This window comes from Anabrus simplex, chromosome 6 (assembly GCF_040414725.1).
Source record: "Anabrus simplex isolate iqAnaSimp1 chromosome 6, ASM4041472v1, whole genome shotgun sequence".
NCBI classification, from domain to species: domain Eukaryota; kingdom Metazoa; phylum Arthropoda; class Insecta; order Orthoptera; family Tettigoniidae; genus Anabrus; species Anabrus simplex.
Window position 1 is genome coordinate 165,809,323 of NC_090270.1, and position 27,015 is coordinate 165,836,337.

At 39.1% G+C, this 27,015-nt stretch overlaps 1 protein-coding gene across 1 annotated transcript in view; it reads right to left on the reverse strand.

Annotated features, from left to right (window-relative positions):
- Positions 1-27,015, reverse strand: part of LOC136875916 (trichohyalin) — a 292,525-nt gene that overhangs the window by 109,932 nt on the left and 155,578 nt on the right. Inside the window, exon 10 of the mRNA XM_067149535.2 lies at positions 3,358-3,398. Within this exon, the coding sequence (XP_067005636.2) occupies positions 3,358-3,398 (41 nt within the window). The remainder of the gene's footprint in view (positions 1-3,357; positions 3,399-27,015) is intronic.

Below are 27,015 nucleotides of genomic sequence, written 5' to 3' on the forward strand. Positions count from 1 at the left end.
CTCATTATGTTTCAATCTGATCTTCTTAGAACAAAGGTATCCCCTAACATGTTGTACAGTGTTCGGTTCTAGTCTTGTTATGTTTCAATCTAATTTTCTTAGAACAAAGGTATCCCCTGACAAGTTGTACAGTGTTCGGTTCTACTTGTTTAGTGATCTGAACACATCAATCAATGTTCTGATCACATGTTAAGGTTAACGACATCGAGTGCAGTGTTCAATTCTAGTCTTGTTATGTTTCAATCTGATCTTCTTAGAACAAAGGTATCCCCTAACATGTTGTACAGCATTCGATTCTACTTATGTAGTGTTCTGAACACACCAGACAATGTTTTAATCACATGTTGAAGTTAACGACATCGAGTGCAGGGTTCGATTCAAGTCTTGTTGTTTCTTTCGTAATCCGCAAGTCTAAACATGCATATCGCTGCACACTCTTGCCTTCGCGATGCGTGTTCGATAAAGTTATGCCTTGACAGAGGAGGAAGAGGAGGAGGTGGTAGGGGAGGTGTCGTATAATCTCCTTCAAGATAGTAGATGAGAGGTTAGGTTAGCGAATGCACTAATGTTTAATGATGATAGCTAACGGAATTTCAAATTATCCGTCACCACAATTCAAAGGGATAGCAGCACGGTGCTCTGTTGATTAAAGATGACATCTAGATAGAATTTCAAATTGCCGTCACCACATGTTAAATGTATGTAGCTAGAGATAGCAGCACGATGCTCTGTTGAATAAAGATGGCGGATGATAGCTAACGGTAACGGAAGTTTTTTTAATTTTCAAATTATCCGCCACCACATGTTAAATGTATGTAGCTAAAGATAGCAGTACGAAGCTTTGTTGATTAAAGATGACGGATGACAAGTAACAGAACTTTTCAAATTGCCCGCTACTACAGAGAGCAGCACGGCGCTCTGTAGATTAAAGATGGTGGATGACAGCTGACGAAATTACCCGTATGATAGCAGCACAGTGCTCTATTGATTAAAGATGGCGGATGATAGCTGTCAAAAAAGCACGTGGCTTTGTTTACTAAACAAGAGCATGTGGAATTTGCCGCCACCACATTTCAAAGGTATCTAGCTAAAGATGGCAGCACGGTGCTCTCTTGCGGAAGACAGCTGTCAAAAAGCATGTGGAATTTGCCACCGGCATAAAGAGGGCAGCACGGTGCTCTCTGGCAGTTGACAGCTGTCAGAAAAGCACATGGGTTTGTTTCCAAACAAGAGCGTGTAGAATTTACCACTACCAAATAGAGGGCAGCACGGTGCTCTCTAGATTAAAGATGGCGTATGATAGCTGACAAAAAGCGCATAGGTTTGTTTCCAAACAGGAGCACGTGGAATTTGCCGCCACTACATTTCAAAGGTATCTAGCTAAAGAGTGCAGCACTGAGGTTTGCGATGCAAGATGGCGGATGACAGCTGTGACGTACCACATTTCAAAGGTAAGTAGCTAAAGAGGGCAGCACGGTGCTCTCTGGATTAAAGATGGTGGTTGACAGCTGTGACGTAAAATTTACCCGCAAGATAGCACCACGATGCTCTTTTCATTAAAGATGGCAGCTTGTTAAATAGAATTTTTCAAATTAACCACCTCAAAGGTAAGTAGCTAAAGAGGGCAGCACTGTTCTCTCTGGATTAAAGATGGCTGCTTGTCGAAAAGAATTTTTCAAATTAACCGCCTCAAAGGTAAGTAGCTAAAGAGGGCAGCACTGTTCTTTCTGGATTTAAGATGGCGGATGACAGCTGTCAAAGGTAAGTAGCTAAAGAGGGCAGCACGGTGATTAAAGATGGCGGTTGACAGTTGTCAAAAAAGCATATTGATTTGTTTCCAAACAAGAGCACGTGGAATTTGCCGCCACCACATAGAGGGCAGCACTGTTCTCTCTGGATTAAAGATGGCGGATGACAGCTGTCAGAAAAGCATATAGGTTTGTAAAGCACGTGGAATTTACGGCCACCACATTTCAAAGGTAAGTAGCTAAAGAGGGCAGCACGGTGCTCAAAGATGGCTGCTATCAAAAAGCATTTTTCAAATTATCCGCCACCACAAAGAGGGCAGCACTGTGCTCTATGGATTAAAGATGGCGGATGACAGCTGCACGTGGATATGTTTATCTCACGCTAGTGAGGTTAAGTTGGTAGCACTAAGGTTTAGGCCCGCCAAGATGGCAGCACTGCCGATGACAGGTGACGAATTTACATCTACTACGATAAAGAGGGCAGCACAGTGCTCTGTGGTTTAAAGATGGCGGATGACAGCTGTCAAAAAGCACGTGGCTTTGTTTACCACACGCTAGTTAGGTTAAGTTGGTACCACTAAGGTTTAGGCCCGTCAAGATGGCAGTACTGAGGTTAGCAATGCGTTGTTGTCTGTCAAAAAGCACGTGGCTGTCAAAAAAACGCGTGGCTTTGTTTACCTCGCGCTAGTTAGGTTAAGTTGGCACTACTGAGGTTTAGGCCCGTCAAGATGGCAGTACTGAGGTTAGCGATGTGTTGTTGTCTGTCAAAAAGCACGTGGCTGTCAAAAAACACGTGGCTTTGTTTACCTCGCGCTAGTTAGGTTAAGTTGGTACCACTGAGGTTTAGGCCCGTCAAGATGGCAGCAGTGAGGTTAGCGATGCGTTGTTGTCGATGACAGCTGTCAAAAAGCACGTGGCTTTGTTTACAAATTCAAATCTCCCGCCAAAATTCAAATTTCCCGCCAAAATTCAAATTTTCCGCCAGAATTCAAATTTCCCGCGGGAGGAGGCGCCAGAACTGTCCAATTATACTACTTCTTTACCATTCCTTACCATCTTTAAAGGTACAAACTTATTTTCACATTCCTAACACAATTGATTTAAACACATCCCAGAGTCTGTTTACATTTTTTTTACCATTTTCCACCAATCACAGTTACTTTTTAAAAACTCCGTCATGCCTGATTTATTAGCCATATGCTATTGCCTAATAGTTCTACTTTTAAGGCCTTCCTTTCTATCACATTTATATTTAACTACAACAAAATCAGCTTCATGATCACTAATACCATCTATTACTTCGGTTTCTCTAAATTATGTAATTCTATTCCTTTCTTTTTCAATACTTCTACAGTTCAATACTAACATTTTTATGTCATCCCTACTTGGCTTCCAGATCCCTGTAACCTTACGATCACTCCCTAGAGCACCCCGTTTCCCTGAATGTACCTCCCTTCCAGAGTTGCAGAAATCTGTAATAATAGGTAAAAAGAAGAAATGTAGGAGTAAATGATTCCTTAGAGAAGATACACAATATTTTCCCACTTCAATAGGCACTGCAAATAAAATACATTCTAAGACCAGGAAATAGATGAAATGTAATACATACCATCTACAGGCAAGAATGCTCTTTCAGCTAGCTGTTGTCTTCTGTAAAGGGAAAAAATTATGTTATTTTAGGTGTTAGTAACGTTAGTACTTCATACAAGGCATGTAAATTAAAATATGTCCTATGCTGAATGATAAATGTTAACACTTTTACTTGTATCTAATACAGCCTGTATATTTTGATGGGACTCTCTTCCAGAACCACTTCCATTCTGAACTTCCTAAAAGTTCTTTTGTTTTGCTTTTTGGTACTGTGCCCATATTTCCTTATTATCTTCAAAGGGTATTTAAAAATCTTTATTATGTACTTCTGTAGATTTTCAAGCTATCAGTTTTCTTGTTGGACTTCTCTGTATCTTTTTCCTATTTCCCCTCTGGGTTACACGCCTTGCCTACCTCCTCCCAGCCATATACCCAATATGTTGATACACGGCTGAACGGCAGCATGCACCTTATTTCGGGCAGAAGCAGATCCATGCCAATTTATTGGCTCCCACTGCTCACGGGAATAATGGCACCTGATCCGCACATATTGAATGCCCTGTTACAAGAGTACCATAAAATCCGCAAATACCCCGAATTACCGGTACAGGAAGACATCCTTGCACTCAGTCTTCAAAGGTTGAAGTCACGCCATCCACCTTTGCATGCTGCTGCTGACATGACCCGCGACATCTGTAAACCTGTGAAAGTTTGGAAAGACTGCTGGGAATCTTCAACAGCCTTGTCCCTTCACAACATGTTTTCTGGTGTGCAAAATGTTAAGAGGATTTCATCTACTGCACAGGCAGTGGGTCACTCTTAACAAAGTTTGGATGGGCCATGGAATATACAGACTCTCATTTTACAAGAGGAAATGTTTAACGTCACCAGAATGCGAATGTGGTGCCCCTCAGTAAACCATCCCTCACATAGTTGGCAGTTAAAAGCTACGTGCCTATTTGGGGGTACCTGGGCTGATTCCTTGATTCCATCAGAGGCAGTATTTTAGAGTGGATAGAAAGACTGGACATTCTGATTTGAAATTATGTAACTTAGTATAACTAATTGTGAATTAACGGTTTGCAAAATCTCAGAAGAAACTTGAAATACAAAAAAAACGTGTTATAAATGAACAATAATTAATTTAAGACTAAAAAGAACAAAATAAGTAACAATGTATTCAATCAAGATGGAAATAAACTTGTGGGCAAGCCCCATGAGTATTCCCATAACAAAATTGCGCCTGAGTACCACAGGGTTAAATGTAAAGAGAAAAGTTAAGAACATGCCTTCTTATTCTTATCTAAAAGATCTTTCAGTGCACTCTATTAATTTAACCTACAGTATTTTTTTTGTATTACTTTGTTAGACAAAGTATGAACCTTAATTCTTATTGATAGGACATAGTTTACCCTTGGACTATAGTTGTAAAGGTTCACATGGAAAATGTTATCCCAAATCTATTTTGCTTCTTCTGAAATCCCCGAGGGTGCCTACTATTGAGAAGTTTCTGTCTGACCGGGTCTTTCTTGCTATAGCTATGGAGTAGACCGTACTGCCAGCGGCTTAACGCTGAGTTTTGGACAGTAATAAATAAACGGACTCCCTAGTAGTTTGGGGAAGATGAGCCTCTCTAGGTGGAGTGATGACTCCCTCAGTGGAAGAAATGACAGTAGAAGCCATCAAACTTTTTCTGGCTCAAAGACAAAAGGTACGGAGGAGGAACGTTCACTGTTCAGTTTCCAACGGTCGTAGAGGCGGAGGAAGTCATGCCAGATGGACTGGCTGTTAAGGCACATTCCAACTGTGTCTGCGGCAGTGTGTTGCAATCCTAGTGTTTAACCCTCCAAGTCTCATTTCATGTGTGGCACAGGATTTGGCTCCGAGTTCATAGTGTGTGGGTCTCTCCCTGGCAAGCTGGGATCCACCTTAATCAAATTCATGCCTGTTTTCCTGTTATCTTCCCTCTCTTTGAAGTCCAAAAGTGATGGGATATAGATGGAAGGAGAAAGTATGGGGAAAAGCTGTGTAACGTTATTACATTAACAAAATACACTGAAGAAAATGGAAATTGCAACACCCAGAAGGGGTGGTACTACACTGCTGCAATTGAACATGCAGGACGAGTGTTCAGTTTTGCTTCGATAATTACACTTTCAGGTCCCTCTGACCGCAAGTTTGGACAACAATCAATACAGGATGTGCCCACCACGAGCTGCAATACATTGATGAATTCTTCGGGGCATGGAGTCAATAAGGCCCTGAATTGCTTCCTGAGGAATTGTGGCCCATGCTTGCTGCACTGCACGGGTCAGTTGTTCCAGAGTTGTGGGTGACTGAGGACAGTTGGCGAGTTGTCGACCCATCATGTGCCACACATGCTCAATAGGACTGAGGTCCGGGGATCTAGTGGGCCATTCTAAGGTTGTGATGTCATGGAGAGCTTCTATGGAGATGTGTGCAGTGTGAACCCGGGCAATGTCCTGCGGAAACATCCCATTGGTAATGTTCGCCATCATAGGAACAACCACTGGATTGAGTACCCTATCAACGTACTGTCGAGCAGTCATAGTGCCCTCAACAAGCACTAATTGTGATTTCACATTAAAGCCAATAGTTCCCCAGACCATAATGCTTGGTGTTGGCCGTGTGTGTCTCTCAACAATAAGATCGGGGCGGCCCCTCTCCCCGGTACATTGGGACACACGATTCCGGCGATTACTGCGGGCAAGACAGAAGAGCGGTTCATTACTAAAGACAACCCGATGCCATTGTCGACCCACGTCCATCTTTCTCGACACCAGGCCAGCCTTACACGTCACTGTTGTGGGGTCAATGGAACACCTTCTGCAGGGACACGGGCTCGTAAGCCAGCTGCACGCAGGCGATTACCAACTGTTTGTTGTGTAACGTGGGGTGCCACTGCTGCTTGGATTTGTGCTGCTGTTGCATGGGGTTCCATCTGGGCCATCCGAATGATGCAGTGATCCTCTCTCACAGTTGTCTGTCACGCTGGGCCTGTGCCAGGTCTAGGAGTGTGGGTACCTTCAATTGACCACTGCTGCCATACACGTTGTACCGTAGATGCCTGTCGGCCAACACGTGCAGTGACAGTCCTTAGCGATAATCCAGCCTCACACAGCCCAATTATCCGAGCCCTCTCAAATGGCGACAGTTGTTGATAGTGTGATTTTCTCTGTGGTCGAGGCATGTTTGATGGGGAACACTTCACTGCACAGACTGCAAGTCAACTACACTACACCAGAGTCCGTATACTGGAGTTGATTCCTCTGTGACCAATCATGTGGGGAGACTTGTAGTAACAATCCAATGGGTCTGAAACTTTGATCGTTTACATACCTACATGGCATCATTCCATATCTTGAAAATCAACACAAATGACCAATGCCTTCATGGTGTTGTAATTTCCATTTTCTTAAGTGTATTACTCAAAATCAGACTAATCAAAAAACAGTGCATTTTAAGATACATGTCTGTATGGCACAGCTAACCTTAAATTCTGATATGGATTGGACAGTCACCATTTTCTTCTGCTTGTTTTAAATGAGGCTATTTTGACATATTGTCATCATGTTATTGTGGAGGTTCCTTCGTTGCTGCTTCGCATATGCTGACTGTGACAGCTGTGTGGACTCTAACACCATCTGTTAGTGAACTAGATGACTAGTCATGTGTACAGACTCTCTCACCAGAGCGCACATCTATTCACCCGACACTAACGCTGGCATGGTCACCTTTTGAATATGGCTGTCTGCCTTTAGACTGCGCTCAGCGCAGACATGTCTAGGCATGTCTCTGCCCTCATCAGCTGAGATGGAGCAAACTCCTACCGGGATCCGTTAAGTCCGATTTAGGAATCCCGTTTAGGGATTAAACTATTTTGTTGATGTTATCTTAGTATGTAAGATTTAATAATTATAATATCAATTTAGTGTTACCTCCCTTATTTTGTGTCAGTGATTATGTCGGTGATTACCATTACATGGGTCAGTATGGATAAGTTGCTACTAGATATCTCACCACTCTCATAAGTACTTCCTTTATAAACATTTCATTTTGTCTCACAATTTACCTTTTATTGGTTCTCTTTCTATTACATCATTTGTGTGCCATTTTGGTGAAATTTTTTAAATGTGATGTCCATTGTTTGACTGGTAAATATGAATTCTTTTTTTGTTTTTCCAAAATTTATTTCCCCTCTCTGATTAACATTCATTCTGTTTGTTTATTGTGATTCCTTGTATTATTTTATTTGGTGCATGTGTTAATTCTACTTATTTTATCATGTCCTGTGGATATGATATTGCTTGCGCTCATTCCTGCAGGTTTAATTTTGGTCCTTCCGTTATTGTGTATTATTATCTTTTGCATTTAATTTTATTCAGTAACTGCCTCGTGTTGATCTCATGCACTGCATAAAGCACAATTTTTACTTTTCTTCTTAGGGCAAAAATTATTTTTTATTATTATTATTATTATTATTATTATTATTATTATTATTATTATTATTATTATTGTTATTATTTATTGGTTCATGTTTGATAAATTTATATGTCTCCTTATTATGTTAAAACCCAACATTTACTTGAAATTTCATATTAGGTACAAAATATTAATGTTCATATACATAAGTAATTTTTAAAGTATGTGTCTACACATTATTCATTTATCACTGGGACATGCTAAATATTTTAACTAGGTTTTATTTCCAGCTTATACTTTAACTGTAATATTCAAAAACAAAACTTCACTTAATATATTATTTCATGAGGGATTTATACATTTATAGTGGAGCATTTCAAACTTTCTTAATATCACATTGTTGTTGCTTTATCTTACATCCATTTTTCCCAATTATGTAACGATGTCATTATTTCCTTATCTTGCACATCCTTCTTTTGTTCTCACATGGTGACACTGATTTATTATTGTTTTGATCTTGGTGTTTGATCGTTGTTGATTCTCGGTGTGTGTGGACGCCTTTAGTTACCGTGCCTCACATGATTTCTATTTTTTAGCCTATGGGATTTAATTTAGTTGATTTACTAATCCAGTCGTTTTATTTTGTTATTTATGTTTGACTTATCTATGTTTGATTTTTTCTCTAAATTCTGGGCTAGTTATGTGTTAATATATTTTTGGCCTGGATGGTCCTTATGTTTTAATTTCAATCAATCATCAAATAATTCATGACTCATCTGCATTTAGGGCAGTCGCCCAGGTTACAGATTCCCAATCTGTTGTTTTCCCAACCTTTTCTTAAATTACCAAAGAAATTGAAAATTTATTGAACATCTCCCTTGGTAAGTTATTCCAATCCCTAACTCCCCTTCTTATAAACTAATATTTGCCCCAATTTGTCGTCTTGAATTCCAACTTTATTTTCATATTGTGACCTTTCCTACTTTTAAAGACATCACTCAAACTTATTTGTCTACAGATGTCATTCCACGCCATCTCTCCACTGACAGCTTCGAGCATTCCACTTATTAATTTGACCACCTAATCAATACAATAAATCTTGTCTTTGTTGAATTACACTGACATGTTAATTAAAATGGTACATGTTTCGCATCAAAACAGGCATCAACAGCCATGGGTTTAACCTTGAAACAAAAACAGGCACCTGATTTACATATAAATAAAACTAATTTATAAAAGACGTTGAAGAGAATTGAAAAAAAAAAAAAAAAAGTAGATTAACATATGGTAAATGTTGGTTTTAAAGATATTGCTATGAGTGAATTGACAATGGGTGAAAATATTTGCAATATTGACATTGGAAGATTACTATTGTAAGTAAAATGAATAAGGCAACAGTTTGTTATAGACAAGTGGTAAAATTGCTATGATGTTGACCAAAAAAATAATGTTGACAGATGGTCAAGTTACCTGTAATTATTTGTTTACGTAATGTAAGTCAAACGTCAATAGCATATGGTGAAGTTGTGGTTCACTTTGATGAAGAAGTACGAGGTTGCAGTTAAGGTTAATATACAATGTTTATATTGGACCTCTATGGACCATCTCATTTGATACGATGCTGTAACGTTAAGAATATGGGTTTATTGAATGCTGATCAAAAAGGCAATGTGACAGTTGAATGTAGCTAACATGTTGAATGTTGGATCAGAAGTAGAATCTGTAAAACAGGAAACCAGAAGCGTGGTGTTAATTGTATGAAAAAATTTTACCGTAATAAACTTTTATAGGTGGAAATCGTGTACACTTACCATTTGACGATGGTAAGGATAACTTTTTATGTTATGAGCTTAAAGTTATTGACGACTGTCGAGCTCTTACTACCAGTGTTACAGCTGTAGGTTTGAATTGGAGGGGGATCTGTTTGTGAAGGCGTGACTATGGGCTTGTTTGTAGTACTTGGAGGGGAGCTACTATCGGTGGGGAAGAAAGAGGAAAGTGTATTGCTGTGCATATTGTAGCGGTGGGATGCCGTTGGAGGGAGCGATATTAGAATGGGTGTGGCTATGGGTCTATTGGTTGTATTTCAATGGGAGGTAGTAGTAGTGGGGAGAAGGGAGGGGAGTGTGATAGTTACAGAGGATGTGGGAATGCTTATTAATTTAAGGTTGAACATTTTTAAGAATATATTGGTGAGGGGAATTTATTCTTGTAATAGTAATAAAATCTGTTCTTACAAGGGGCTTTTTAAAATCAATAATATCATTTAAATTCTTATCATTGTTAAACAGCTGGTCGAGGAATATGAATACATTTTCATATTCTGTCATGAGTTTACTTTATTCAACAGGACCTTCATATCCTCAAAAGAATTAACACCACACTTCTGGTTTCCTTTTTACAGATTCTACTTCTGATCCAACATTCAACATATTAGTTACATTCAACTGTCGCATTGCCTTTTTGACCGGCATTCAATAAACCCATATTCTTAACAACGTTACAGCATCGTATCAAATGAGATGGTCCATAGAGGTCCAATATAAACATTGTACAATAACCTTCAACTACAACCTCGTACTTCTTTACCAAAGTGAACCACAACTTCACCATACGCTACTGACGTTTGACTTACGTTACGTAAACAAATAAGTACAGGTCACTTGACCATCTGTCAACATTATTTTATTCAACATTATGTTTTAAAAAATACGATTTTGATTGTCATTCTCGTCATTATGTAATTCTAACCGCTAATTGGTCAACATCATTTTATAGCAATTTGACCACTTGTCTATAACAAACTGTTGCCTTATTCATTTTACTTACAATAGTAATCTTCCAATGTCAATATTGCAAATACTTTCACCCATTGTCAACTTCACACTCATAGCAATATCTTTAAAACCAACATTGTATTAGTCTTTACCATATGTTAATTTTTTTTTTTTGCAATTCTCTTCAAGGTTAAACCCATGGCTGTTGATGCCTGTATGTAAGGTGAAATATGTACCATTTTAATTAACATGTCAATGTAATTCAACATAGACAAGATTTATTGTATTGATTAGGTGGTCAAATTAATAAATTAATTTATTGTTATTACTTCAATCAAATATCATCAATACAGATCAAAAATGATATTTATCACATGTAATAGCATACCACTCAGTCGAGCAGCTCGTCCCCTTTCTCCCTAGTCTTCCCCGCCCAAAACTTTACAACTCCCTTGTCAGAAATCACCCAGAACAAATTGAGCTGCTTTTTTTTTGGATTTTTTCCAGTTCTTGAATCAAGTAATCCTGGTGTGGAACCATACTCTAGTTGGGGTCTTACCCAAGACTTATATGCCCTCTCCTTTACATCTTTACTACAACCCCTAAATACCCTTATAACCATGTGCAGAGAACTGTACCCTTTATTTACAATCATATTTATGTGATTACCCCAACGAAGATCTTTCCTTATATTAACACCCAGATACTTACGATCCCCAAAAGAAACTTTCACCCCATAAATGCAGTAATTAAATATGAGAGGATTCTTCCTCTTTGTGAAACTCAAAACCTGACTTTTAACCCCGTTTATCATCATACCATTACCTACTGTCCATCTCACTACATTATCGAGCTCATTTTGCAGTTGCTCACAATTTTGTAATGTATTTATTACTCTATACAGAGTAACATCATCTGTAAAAGGCCTTACCTCTGATTCCACTTCTTTACACATATCATTGATATATATAAGAAAACTTATAGGACCCATAATACTGCCTTGAGGAATTTGACTCTTAATTATTGCAGGGACATTAAAGCTTCGCCTACTCTAATTCTCTGAGTATATTTTCTAGGAAAATAGTCACCCATTCAGTCACTTTTTTGTCAAGTCCAATTGCACTGATTTTTGAAGTTCATGTAGTTTTTACACTCTTGCTGTGAGTGTTAAAAGAACTGAGGGATACAAGTGAAATGTAACACTTGTCCATGAAGATAACTTTTTGTGGTGATCATAAGCAGTGTGACATTCTTGAGCACTCTTGCTGTAAGCTTTGAAGCCAATATATTATATCTTGAGGTAATTCAACATAGACAATCAAATGTTCACTTCCTCATGAAAGTATTATATGTGTTACAGTTATCCTTTTATGTGTGCATTTTTTTTTGTGTGTGTGTTGATAATTGTATAATTCTTGCCCTGTTTTTTCTATCGGCTGATGATGACAAATATGTGTCAAAACCGGTCCCAAATTAAACATTTTGTAACATAAGTTTGTGCAACTCTATATCATTGTATTGAATAAGTGGAACCTCTCTCTTTTTAACATTGTGATTCTCAGTTAATTATGGATCAATTATGAAGTTTTTAATTTTAAATAATAAATGCTAAATTTATTACAAGTGATGAAAATCATTTTTCATCCGTATTGAAAGTTTCATGAACTGTATATAGGATAATATCTTATGTTTATTTCCACCTATTCAATACAATACAAGATGTTGGCATTTATGTTAAAACATTTTTCAGATGAGACATGTTTCACCTCCTACTGTGAGGCATCTTCAGTCATTATCAAAAAACCTTATTATTTTACCAGGCATCTGGTTAAAGATATTCTAAAATGTGTTTGATGATTATAAGAGAGATAAGATTTACATTTGTTATAAACATGTTCATGAAATAACTAAAAATCTAATATAGTGATAAAAACATATGTAGTTCTTTGTTGAATAGGACTTCGTTTGATTGTATTATAGTAAAAAAAGGTGGCTTGAAGCCGTAGTCATTAATAGATGTCATATACATAGTGGAAGGCATATGAAATCAGTTCAATGAGAATATATAATACAATCAAATGATACATAAAAACTGGTAGATTCATAAGCAGTACATTTAAAAATGGAGGCGTCATGTGACTATAAATGACAGTTGTTGGCTTAAAGCCGTAGTCAATGTTTGAAGTATAGGTCAAATAACTGCTAATATATGGTAAAAAGATATAAGTCAAAATATAAAGCTTAGTACAAAAATATGAAGGAAAAACATTCCAATAGCTTGACAAAAGTTACTTGACATTGGCGTGCATTTGTTCGTGATATTTATTGGTCAACAGTTCATAGGTTATTTTAGATTTATTCGGCAAGATTGCGTTGACAAGAAGTTCACACCAGATGTTTATAGTTGGCCTAATTTGTATTAAGTTATCAATAAACTATGTATTAGACATCTATTAATGACTACGGCTTCAAGCCACCTTTTTTACTATAGTACAATCAAACGAAGTCCTATTCAACAAAGAACTACATATGTTTTTATCACTATATTAGATTTTTAGTTATTTCATGAACATGTTTATAACAAATGTAAATCTTATCTCTCTTATAATCATCAAACACATTTTAGAATATCTTTAACCAGATGCCTGGTAAAATAATAAGGTTTTTTGATAATGACTGAAGATGCCTCACAGTAGGAGGCGAAACATGTCTCATCTGAAAAATGTTTTAACATAAATGCCAACATCTTGTATTGTATTGAATAGGTGGAAATAAACATAAGATGATATCCTATATACAGTAAATGCTAAAGTATCGAACAGGTTACTGTACACAAAGATACACATGAATATAACAAGCAAGAGAGTATGTAATATACTGTATCTACACTATAATTCTCAAGTGAAATTTGGTTACATGATTATTACAGATGGTGGATTACGGTACTACTATTTTCCTTCACCACGGCACAGACAATAAAAGGGTCCTTAAATGCTGAAAAATATGAGGTTGTTTACAATAATTTCTCAAAAATACTTCTGTCAAAACTATGCCAGTGACTTGAAATACAATTATTAGGATAACTTTATTATTATTACTAACCGCTCATAAATACTGAAAGATTGAGGGTGAGAAATATAAATTACAGTTACTTTAACTGCCTACTCAGAATTATAAATGATCGGAATACAAGAATCAGCTGATTTTTATTTATATTTTCTTGATACACTACACCTTTGTTCACGACTGTAGCCAGCAATGCCGTATTTGAATACGAGGAGCGACAATAATCAATAACAATACGACGACAGTTAACTATTGTTGTATCCACAACGATGCACACAAAATGCTGTCAACTTGTGCACACAGATTTATTTACAATTATTTACAAATTAAATGCACATAACTTTAATCACGGTATCATAAACAAATCACTTCACTCCGTCAACATCAACAAGCCGCTATTTTAACAATTGCCCATCACAGCACCTGGAGATTGTAATCTGACAACATAGTTGTGACATGGACATGTCATTATGTTGTTTCTCCTCCTCTCAACATTTTCGACGTGGTCTGAACAGCGTAGAAAATGTGTCAAATCAACTCCGACTTACTGGTGTTACCTCTTATTCAGTTTCTTGGCACTTCAAGTTTTAAATTTTCACTACTACTCTGTGTTGGCGCTCTAGTCTGAGCGAGGAACTTAACTAATGAAGGCTCCTTGTATGTGCTGGTATCTACTCAGAAACCTTGTACTACGATGCTCCGCCCACTCGCCAATGGGAGCTCCCTAGTTCGGCGAGCTGATTGTTACTTAGAGAGAGTGGCCATTATTCTGTGGTGAGTTGGAGCAGATGCATCCCGTGTGCACTTGGTGTCTAGTGCTTGAGCACTTTCCAAACTACGAGATGGAGAATGGCTGAATATTACTCGTGAGAGGGCTCTCCTGCTAGCCCTCAACTTCTGTTGGTATTTTATTCATCATGAGAACATCCACAGACTGTATGTATTCATAATTTAGATCCATTTGTCTGCTATTGAAAACAGTGTACAAAATGGCGAAGTGGCGTCGTTTCAACTTCTGTTCTACTTTCGATATTTGAGAACCAAAGGAAAACTGTTCAGTTGGTGTGATGATGTCTAAAACCTTATTACCTTGAAGGAAGTCACTCTCGGGTATATTTTAATGATCTCTTTTCAAAAAAGAAAACTTTGTATTAGAAGTTATTGAAGTGCACGTTGTTTTATCACGTGCTCTAATTGTCATTGAAACCTTGTAATGTTGTTCTGAAGGTTTGGTAAATTACAATCTAAATTATTTAATGGGGATTTGGAATATGAAAGTGTATAAATTCTTACGTTGCTGTTAACCCCGCCAGAATCTGGTCAGGTTTTGAACTACTTAGCTCTAACCAAGGGGCGGTAGGTTTATTTTATTGTTTTTTGGGAGCTTGTTTTATTCTTTCTTTTCCTTCTTGGTCCTTTTGACCTAAATGTGGTGTTTTCTTTTTCCCCTTGTTTCTGCCTTCTATTTCGGTGGGTATCTTGATTTTGCGTTGTTTCGGCGTGGGCCTGTTTCCATGGCAACGGAGGTTGTGTGGTGATTGTTGAAAATAATAATATCCGTTGGTGGATGATTTTGGTTCCCAGTTTCCCCTTTGGGGCTTGAAATCTGGTGTTTCCATTCTATTTAATTGATGCTTTGCCCTCACCCTTTTCTTGAACCTCTGTTTTGAATTATCCTAATTCATTTGGTATTTTTAACCTCTCCGTGCGTGTTGTGTTAATTGTGAATTTACTTTCTGGTCTTTCTGTGAGGCCTGCCCTTGGATAGAACTAAGTGGTTCATGTGGTTATTGGCGTTTTTAAAAGAAGTTTGTTTATTTTAAACTGATACTATTTTCATTATCTCATTACTTCTAGTATAACGGGGCCCCTAATAACCTTAGTATATGATTAGTTTAATTTTTCTTGGTAATAATTTGATTTCATCTTAATTGCTACCTTTTCTATTTTACTACGTGGGCGTTTTCTAATTACTATTTGCCATTCATTCATTTATCTAATAAATACTACTTTCCTTAAAATGAAAAATACTGGTGTACTTCTTTTAAGTAGTTAGACATCCGATACCAGGTTTTGATTTTCCATGGTTTGATGTGTCGCCCTACTACTTCTTGTGGTAAGTTATTTATGTTCCCTTGTTTATGTTCTTGTGGGTGCCTGATTACGCTTCCAGCTCTTTCTTGGTCTTTTTCTGACTCATTTGTGTACTGGCTAGTTACTTGCTTGTTAATACTTTTGCTTCCCTTATTGTAGTGTTCTGGGTTTGGCTACGTACGGGTCAGTTGAAACAGTTGACTACCAACTGCCTACATCGGCATGTCAGCCTAACTACAACAAGTGTTCACCAGTGAAACTCCTACTAAACTATAACTCTACCATCAGGATCACCTCTTTATGTATGTGCATGGCCAGGCTTCTAGACAAATACATTTTCTCATATTTTCTAGAGTGCTTAAGGCCCAGATATAATGTAAAGAATATTCTATGGAGTTCTCGTCTACCCTGTACCATTCTGGATGTTACAGTATGTTTCACAATTCTATAGTGGATTACAAATCATATATCCAGGTAATAAATTATACATAGGTCCTTACATTAACTAAACTCATATAAATATATATATACAACAAATGTTTCATGACATAACCTCACAAATAAAGCAATCATAAACTAATAATAATAATAATAATAATAATAATAATAATAATAATAATAATAATAATAATAATAATAATAATAATTCAAGCTCAATACTTGCATTATTTGCCCATAGTAAGAGAATATTGTTCACATGTTATATCAGTTTATCACACTTGCATCAATATCCCCCCTATAACTTGAAACAATTTCCACACTCTGTCACACTCGTCGACTTTGCCATGGTCGTAGATTGTATCTTCTTTCTTCCTCGATTTCACTGGATGTACTCTCCTCCTCTTGACCAGCTTGTGCCATGTCGGAGGTCGGCGTTGCCTCGCTCCCAGCCCCTTCCTCGATGACAGTCGATGCATTCTCCTCACAATGTTCAAATTGTGCTGTGTCATTAGTAGCCTCTCCTCCAGGCTTATTCTGTATGTGCAGCGGTTGGGCTACTCGCTGCAACTCCGATGCGTGGACCTAGACAGGAGTGTTAGTCTTTAGTAAGTAGACCCCATGGCCCAGCTGCTTATCCACCTCGAGTGCACCAACCCACTTAGGTGCAAGACCTGCATGAAACCCTCCAATCTTATTACTGACTGGGTGGTTACATCGCAGTACTTGTTGGCCTGGTAGGAAGATCTGGGTGTCTTCGTCATCTTGAGCCTTGGCCTGGGTAAGGGAGCTCTTCTCGGTCAAAGCTTGCATATCCTTGATGTCCTGCCATTGCTGCTGCTGCTGCTGCTGCTGCCACTCTGCCAGAGAAACAGCTTCATCATCTTGACCAGAAGTGGGTGATGGATGAAACTCCCAATCCCCTGTGCCGTGTTAGCTGTCGACCAAGGAACAGCTCCACAGGGGAATAGCCAGTGACATGGTTGATGCATCGTTGCAGGGCAAAGAGTGACTGCGGTAACTGACGGTCCCACAGTCGATGTTCTTTGTCTATCAGGTGGACCCGTAGCATCCTTTTCAGCTCCTGGTTCCATCGTTCCATTGGTTTGGCCCTTGGGTTCTATATAGGGGTGGTCCAGTGCTACACACCCCATTCTGTCATCATTTGCTGCCACTTCCTCGACACAAACTGACTCCCGTTGTCCGACAGAATGCACCGTGGATAACCGTGGCAGCTTCATACCTCACCCTGTAGAAGGTTGGTGATGTGTCCCATCATGGCTTCTGGTATCAGAAAGGCCTCAATCCATCTTTTGAAGAGGTCAGTGATTACTAGAAGTCCTGTTTGAGTTAATCTATTTTCTACTGCGTGAAGGATGCTTTCCCTTATATTCTGCACATCTCCCCTGATAGTCAAAATCCGGTTTTCTAACCTTTCTTCAATAGCAGAAATACGGCTCTTGAAATTTCCCTCAACGACAGAGATACAGCTTCCAAAATTTCCCTAAATGGTAGAAATTCTCCCCTCAACCTCTTGCTTTATGCCGGAAACCTGGATTTCCACCTCTTCCTTTAGGTTCAAGATATTCCCTTCCAGCTGGCTTACTCTTCCATCGATCTGGTCAACCTGTCCCAGTTTTGACCTGATGCCAGATACTGCTGCGTTAATCGATTGGCGACGTTGCTAATTTGCGATGAAAGTATTTGTCCAGTTAAACTACGTTTGCTTGAGAAATTTCATCTGAAATTTTGTCTGTAAGTTTGTCATTTACAACTGAAATTTTGTGATTTAGTGCCTGCATCATGGTCATTAAGTTAGAACACATCTTGGGTATATTTATCTCATTTTCAGATGTTTCGTCTGGATCTTCGTTGACTTCCATGAAAAAAACTTTTTGGGATCATCTCCTTTTTCAGCAAGAAACTCCCATAACCGTGTCTGTAGCGATTTCTCCCATTCGTCGGGAGATTTCTCTTGGCGAGTTCGTCTTTGAGCTGTTTCACCGACATATTTTCTAGTATCACTTGAATTTCGCACTACACTCATATTCACTTGTAGATTCTTACGTTCTGTCATGCTCGCCAATGTTGTATCCACAATGACACACACAAAATAGTGTCAACTTGTGTACATGGATTTATTCACTCATTCATTCATTTATTTGTATAGGCCACTAACGGACCACTTACAGCGTCTACTTGATATGAGATTTCCTATGGCGCCACACTTCTTTTATCTTCTCGCCGTGTTGCTTTCTTCCTTTCTTCAGACCAAGTTGTTCCAGTCTACAATTTCCGGACCTCCCGGCCCACTTTCCACTTATGTACTTTTTGTCTGAATATCCGTCTGTTGTGTAAGTCTGAGTCTGTGATGCCAGCATCCTTCAAGTCTTTTCTAACTTTGGCGATCTGCTTCATGTTCTTTAATTCTTTTGGTCTGTTCCAAGATCTGTTTAGTCAGTCGGCTGTCCGGCATTCTCTTGATGTGACCACAGAATTTCAGTCGACGTTTCATCATGTCGTGAACTCTGTTGGATATCTGCTCAGTCTCCTGTCTACTTCGCAACCAGCATCTTTCTTGTGTCTTTTTGGGTCCTAGATTTTTTCTGACAATTCTTCTCTCTAATTTCTTGATGTTTTCTAGGTCACCTTTTCGATTCAAGACCAATGTTTCAGATGCATACAGGGTTTCAGGTTTGATGATCATGTTATAATGTCCCACTTTGGTGTTACCCGATAGACATGATTTATTGTAGACTAGCTGATGTACCCGTGCTTCGCTACAGAATTCTATTTGTGTACAGATTTTTAAATTTGATTTACGTCGCACCAACACAGATAGGTCTTATGGCAACAATGGAATACTAAAGGACTGGGAGTTGGAAGGAAGCGGCTGTGGCCATAACTAAGGTAAAGCCTCAGCATTTGCCAGGTGTGAAAATGGAAATCACGGAAAACCATCTTCGGGGCTGCTGGCAGTGGGGTTCAAACCCACTATCTCCCGGATGCAAACTCACAGCTGTGCGCTCCTAGCCAACCCGCCCAACAGGATTCTAGGTTAGGTAGTGTACACGTGACCAAGATAGTATTAAATTGCACATCTCTTAATGTTATCCTAGAAACGCGACGGGGAAGTCACCAAATGTCTTTTCTCATGTGAAGACTGAGTTAGGGAATTTTCATTGTAATGGTAGGCCCGCTTGCCTACCATCAGTTAAGTCAGGTTGGGGAGTTTTTATTTTAATGGCTGTTGCATCAGGCTTTGCTGTCAATACTGTCAGCCATTTTGCCGGCAGTGTCACATGCTGGACAAAAGAAAAAAGAACAGTTGGAAGCGAGTAATGGCCGCTATGTTTTTGTAAAGTGATGTGAGCTGTATAAAGAAATGTTTTTTAACATTAAATTCAGTGCAAACCAATTGTAAGACTTCCTTAAATGTGTTCCTGCGTGTAATGGTATTACACAACATTTAGTGGCGACCGTGACAGGACATTTACGTCTTGAAGAAGGAAGAATCACCGTACCCACGAGGAACATGGAGCACGGAAGCCTCGATAAATTACTGAAGCATAGGAGAGCGACAAGGACTTCGTTTACGAAAATTGCTAAACAGGTTAGTGATTTGACTGAAGAGGAAAATCTTAATATTACGGAACTTCAATCATTATCCACCTTGTTAGAAAGTAAGATAGCGATTTTGAACGAACTAGATTCGAAAGTGCTCGATTTGTTATTAGACGATGACGAGGCGGATATTGATAAGGAAATGGAAGGGGCTGATGAGTATCAGAAAAAGTATCTGGACCTTAAATTACGTATTTCGGGAATACAGGTTCAACAAACTGAATATGAAGCAGGTAGTGTTGCTAGTAGGTCTAGCAACCAACAAACCAAGAAATTCAAGTTGCCGAAGTTAGAATTCCGCACCTTTGGAGGGAATTTAAAGGAGTGGCTACCATTCTGGAGTCAGTTCTCAAAAATAGATGAAGATCCCGAAATAGCTGTGGAGGATAAATTTCAATATTTAATACAGGCAACAGTAAAAGGATCACGTGCTAGGCAGGTGGTTGAGAGCTTCCCCCCAACACGAATAAATTACAGCAAAGCAATTGAAAGCCTAAAATCCCGTTTTGGCCAAGAAGATCTTCTTGTGGAGGTTTATGTACGTGAACTGTTGAGGTTAGTTTTACACAAGGCCTCGCAATCCAAATCCAGAATTGCATTGTCTCAACTTTATGATCAGTTGGAAACACAGTTGAGGTCACTGGAATCGCTTGGTGTCACAACGGACAAGTGTGCCTCTATGTTATTTCCCCTTGTTGAATCGTGCCTCCCCGAAGACTTATTAAGAATTTGGCAACGCAGTATTCCATTCACCTCCGCTACAAATGTGAAAGACCGTCTCGAGGGGTTAATGAAATTCCTGAAGTCGGAGGTGGAGGGTGAACAGAGAATAAACCTTGCTACATCTGGGTTTGACTTAAAGTGTGAAGGGGCAAAAGAAAAACTGAAGCACAAGGGGAAGGATTCAGACGACAACATTCCTACAGCTATGGGGTTATTAACATCAAATCAATGTAAGGATGACAAATGTGTGTTTTGTGAGGGTCATCATACCAGTGCAGATTGCTTTTCCGCTAGAAAAATGTCAATGGAAAGTAAACAGAAACTGTTAAGGGAAAAGGGGTGTTGTTATATGTGTCTGAAGTCAGGGCATATGGTAAAGAATTGCAAGGCAAAAAACATAAAATGTATAATTTGTGGTGGGAAGCATGTTGTTTTAATGTGCAGACAGTTGTTAGAAAAACATGTCCCCAAAGCAGTTAGCAACAGTGAAAAAAATGCAACTCAGGAAATCACATTGGCAAATGTTTCCGCTTCGCCCAAGGTGTTGTTACAAACACTTCGTGTAAATGTAAGATCTGATAAAAAGACTGAATGTGTTCCTGCTTTAATAGATACAGGTTTCCAGAAGTCATACATTTTGCGAAAGACGGCTTTAAAGATGGGTTACACTTCACTGCGAAAGGAGATCATCTCACATTCTCTTTTTGGTGGTGTAACAACGCAACGGAATGAGCATGAAGTTTACAGGGTGCGTGTAGGGGACCTGAACGATGAATTTCGGTGTAATTTTGAGGCTTTAGACCAAGAAGTGATCTGTGGAGACATTTCACGTTACGGAAGGGGAATGGATGAACGAGCTAAAGAAATTGAAGATAGATATCACCGATAATGAGGAAAGTTTGGGGCCTATAGAAATACTTATTGGAGCGGACGTGGCTGGCAAACTTTTAACAGGAAGAAGAGAAGTGCTGTCGTGTGGTTTAGTTGCAGTAGAGACATTGTTAGGCTGGACTTTGATGGGAAAGATTCCTAATACCAAGAGAAGTGAAGAAAATGAAGGCTTGCTTGTAACTTCCATGTTTATTAAAGAGGCAAGTATTACTGATTTGTGGAGGTTGGATGTAATAGGCATTTCGGACCCTGTCGAGAAAGTTACGAAGAAGGAACGAGAAATTGCAGTGAAAGATCATTTCCTCCAAAGTGTTCATCGCACAGAAGAAGGTCGATATCAAGTTCGGCTACCTTGGACTGAGGGGCATCCCGCCTTGCCATCAAACCTGAATCTTGCTGAAAGAAGACTGGGTTTGATGAGGAAGAAATTATCTGAAGACCTTTTTCGAGATTACAATGAAGTGTTCAAAGATTGGTTGGCTGAGGAAATTATAGAAGAAGTGCCTGAATCTGAACGTGTTCATTGTTGTCACTACTTACCGCATAGACCAGTTGTAAAGGAAAACAGTGCAACTACCAGAATCAGACCTGTTTTTGATGCTTCGGCAAAACTAGGCAGTTCTCCATCTTTAAATCAATGTCTTGAAACTGGTCCAAATCTGATTGAACTCATCCCAAATGTGCTGTTAAGATTTAGAGAAAAGAAGATAGGAGTGGTTGCTGATATTAAAAGAGCATTTTTACAGATTGGTATTCATCCTGAAGACAGGAACTTCCTCTGTTTCTTATGGTGGAACTGTTTTGAAAAAACTGGAGGTTAGGGTATTCCGGCATGCAAGAGTGGTTTTTGGTGTAAAGTGTAGTCCTTTCCTCTTAGGATCTGTAATCGAACACCACTTATTGAGAGAAGAGGATTCAAATCATTCTCTTAAAGAAAAGTTACTGCATAGTTTTTATGTTGATAATGTTGTTTCTAGTGTGGACACTGAAGCTGAGCTCAATGCATTTATGTCAGAATCGGTCAAAGTCATGACAAAGGCCAAATTCGAGCTTAGGGGTTGGGAATGGACAAGTGACAAGTGTCAGAGTGCTCATGATAACTCTTATTCTGCAGTACTGGGTTTGTTGTGGAATCGAGAAAGTGATGAACTCAAAGTTAACATGAGTTGGATTAGAGATTTTCTTTTTGACACCATTACCAAGAGAACAATCCTGTCGATCTCTCACAAAGTGTTTGACCCTATAGGCTTTAGTTGCCCTGTTATGTTGTGTCCTAAATTGCTCCTGCAGAAAATGTGGAAGATGGAATTTGATTGGGATACAGAAGTTGACGATGCTATCAAGAAAGAATTTCTGTCATGGTATGAAGAACTCCCTCAATTAGAAGAAATTGGCATCCCCCGATGGGTACAGAAACCTGTGAATATAGAGGAATGCACTTTACACACCTTTTGTGATGCCAGTCAAAAGGCATATGCTGCAGTAGTTTTCCTCAGGGTAGAGACAAGCGACAACGTTCAGCTTCATCTGTTGGCGGCCAAGACACGAGTCTCTCCTTTAAAGAAGATTTCTATGCCTCGTTTGGAGCTTATGGCTGCAACTATAGGAGCAAGGCTTGCGAAGTCAGTTCTGGACGGATTGGGATGGAAAAATGTGAAGACGTTGTTCTGGAGTGATTCTACTACAGTAATTGCATGGATTACCAGGGGAGACAAATGGACAGTCTTTGTCAGAAATCGAGTTGATGAAATAAGGAAAATCACTTGCTCTGAATCTTGGAAGTATGTCCCAGGGGAACTTAACCCTGCAGATTTACCTTCCAGGGGCTGCAAAGCTAAACAATTAGTTGCTTCTAGATGGTGGGAGGGACCGGCATGGTTGAAGGAATCACCAGGAAAGTGGTTTGCTTGCAATGATGATCCCAAAGAAGATGAGATCAACATGGAAAAGGTTAGATCCCCAGCTGTTGTGAATGTTAACTGTTTGGTTTCAGAGGACCAAAAGGACTGGTATTTCAAATACTTCTCTAATTTTACAAGAATTGTCCGCATGTTGGGGTGGTTGCTAAGGTTTATACGCAATAGCCGCTTACCTACAGATCTGCGTCAGAGAAGTGAATTAACTGTGGAAGAGTATGCCACTGCAGAAAGAAGAGTTGTTCGGTTTATTCAAGAGGACTCCTTTTCGGGGTTAAGGGACGACAGACTGCGAACGCTCAGAGTATTTCAAGACCATGAAGGAATAATTAGGCTGAAAACTAAGATCACCTACCGAGATGACCGTGAAGACTTTCGTCAGCCTGCAGTACTTCCATCACAACACGAGGTAGTGAAGAGGTTAATCGTGACGGAACACAAGATACAAGGACATGTAGGATTGCAAATGCTGCTAAATAACCTCAGGGAACGCTATTGGATTTTAAACGGTCGGAAAGCTATCAGGTCGGTTTTGTCCAAGTGCGTCATATGCAAGAGACACAGTGAAAGACATCTTGAAGTTATTTCACCTCCACTTCCATCCAGTCGAGTACGGGATGCTGCCGTGTTCGAGATTGTTGGACTGGATTTAACTGGGCCCTTATATCTACAAGGTGGGATTAAAATGTGGGTGTGCCTCTTTACTTGCGCAGTGTTTAGAGCTGTCCATCTGGAATTGGTATCATCAGTCTCGACAGAAGCATTCTTGCAAGCACTCCGTCGATTTGTGGCTCGCAGAGGAAGATGTTCTGTTATCTACAGTGACAATGGGACAAACTTCACTGGGGCTTCTAATTTACTTTGAACTCTGAACTGGGAGGATATATCTAAGTACAGCACTGCTAGGTGTATTGAATGGCGTTTTAATCCCCCTAGTGCACCTTGGTGGGGTGGATGGTGGGAGCGCTTGATACGCCTCCTCAAAGATTTATTGAAGAGGATATTGGGTAGGTCATGTCTTACTTACGAGGAGATGATGACTACATTATGTGATTGTGAGAGTTTGATGAATTCTCGACCTTTGACTTATATCATGGAAGAAGGTTCTGAGCTAGTGCCTCTCTCCCCTTCTTTATTCCTGCAAGATATAAGGGAGATTGGTGTTCCTGATCTCGATACGATAGACACTCAGAGCCTCAAAAGGAGGTATAGGTACCGACAAACTTTGAAAAGGGATTTGAGGAAAAGATTCAGAAGTGAATATTTGGGGCAGTTAGTGTTACATCGTGAAAAAGAGGGCACCCGTACTGTAGCTGTGGGGGACGTTGTGTTGATTGGGTGTGACAATCTCAAGCGTATAGACTGGCCATTGGGATACATAGTTGAAGTTATACCAGGTAGGGAAGGTGTCATCCGAACAGTGAAACTCAGAACTGGTCAGGGCGAGTTATTACGTCCAATACAAAGGACTTATCCCTTGGAAGTGTCTTCTGATGACCCTATTGTGCTCTCTAGAAACTGTGATTCTTCAGATGTACCAAAGGATGACAACAGTGGTGATCCAGTTGTTACTCGAAGTGGTCAAGCGGTGAGAGTTCCTGACAGACTTGATTTATAAGCAGCAGGTTTGTATTTGTTGGTATCGTTGAGTAGCCTTCTGCTACTCAAGGTGGGAGTATGTTGCATCAGGCTTTGCTGTCAATACTGTCAGCCATTTTGCCGGCAGTGTCACATGCTGGACAAAAGAAAAAGAACAGTTGGAAGCGAGTAATGGCCGCTATGTTTTTGTAAAGTGATGTGAGCTGTATAAAGAAATGTTTTTTAACATTAAATTCAGTGCAAACCAATTGTAAGACTTCCTTAAATGTGTTCCTGTGTGTAATGGTATTACACAACAATGGCAGACACTCACTCTCTACTTGCCTATTTATAGCCTCAGAAAGACTGCCTTAGTGGTTTTCCCAAATGAAATGGTTTAACAGAATTTTATGAAAATTGGTAAATAGAGTAGGGAATAAGCAATTATAGTCTACGTCAGTAGGAATGACGCAATTAAAAGCAATGCTTTCACATGAAATACTCGATCAAATGAAAACCACACATTTTCTCACTTTTAACGAACAGTACTATGCTGCTGATCAAACAGCCCAAAGTTTCAGAGTTGGAATGACCAAGCCGCAGACAGCCATGATCCGTAAACACATTTCGTTTTTTTCAGCAGGGGAGGGGGTCCAATAGTCGAGAGTCCCATGGCAAAACCTATGCCCTTTTACTAATCTGTTTCCTAGGAGTACCTGATGAGTCAGAAAATCTCAATTCATTACAATGGCGGCTGAAAAATCTATCCGACATGGAGGCAAACTTTTCCTCCAAGCCAGAGGAGAAACCCAATCTTCACTGCTAATTTGAAATGAAATGAATGTAGAATTTAATAAAAGTGAAGAGGAAGAGGCTTTTCTTAAGAAATGGCTCTTTGTAGGGTTGAATTTTGAGTTACTCAGTGAATTGTGGTACTGTAGGTCGAAATTGTAATTCTAGACCAGGTCATACTACTGCTAAGTGAGCCTCTGCCTTAAGCCTAAGTGTGCACACTGCTCATTCAAAACAGCGCATCAGAATAGGAACTGAATAGCTGGAATACTATGATGAAGCAGTGTGTTACGTACCAGCAGTATCAGAAAATATGTGAACCAGAGAAATGGCATGCTAAAAAAGAAAAGTTTTCTAACTCCCCAGGTATTTCCTGCCAATATTTAGTCAGGCTGTTATACTCGGTATGCAGCAGTAATCCCATCTATCAGAGTTGAGTGGCAGAATAAGAGACAAAGAACATCACCACAAACAATGGTCAACGTAATGTTATTGGTAATCAATGCTATGCGCTTTCGATATTGTAGGCCTTCACAATTATTTTTCTTCCGACTCTCAAATACCACACCTATCATAGTCGGTACGGTAAAACACATTAAAACATAAATGTTGGAAAATGTATTCTGTGTAACTTCGGTTATGTAGTACTTTTCGACAGGACCAATAACATAAGTATTGAAAAAATAAATTTCAGACACCTTCCCCTAAACTACAATTTCAACCAGGGTGAATAAAATTGTTTTTAGCTTAGACTGTAATTTCTTATTCCCCGAATCTATATACCTATTTGCATCAAATTCTGTTACATCATTTTCTCGTGGCTCGGTGATGATATGGACTTAGCAACAAAAATACAAATTCATGAATATCTGTGTTAACATAGCCGGTACGGAAAAAAATGTATAAGACATAAATTATCGGAAATTTAATTCTATATAACTTTAGTTATGTAGTATTTATCGATAGGGCCACTAATAATATAAATATTTGAGAATTAAATTTTAGGCCTTCCCCTAAACTAACACTTCACTCAGCGTGAATAAAATGATGTATAACCTAGATTGTAGTGGCTCATCCCCCGACTTTATATACCAATTTTAAGTTCTCTTCAGCTGTTTTATTGTGATGCGTGTGCATACAGACAGACAGACAGACAGACAGACAGACAGACAGACAGACAGACAGACAGACAGACAGACAGACAGACAGACAGAAATTATGGAAAAGTAAAAAGTGCATTTCCTTGTTACTGTGGACATGACCAATACAGAAACACCCTTCTTTTCATATTCTGAACAATGTACAGACAAAACTCTTATTTTATATATATATAGA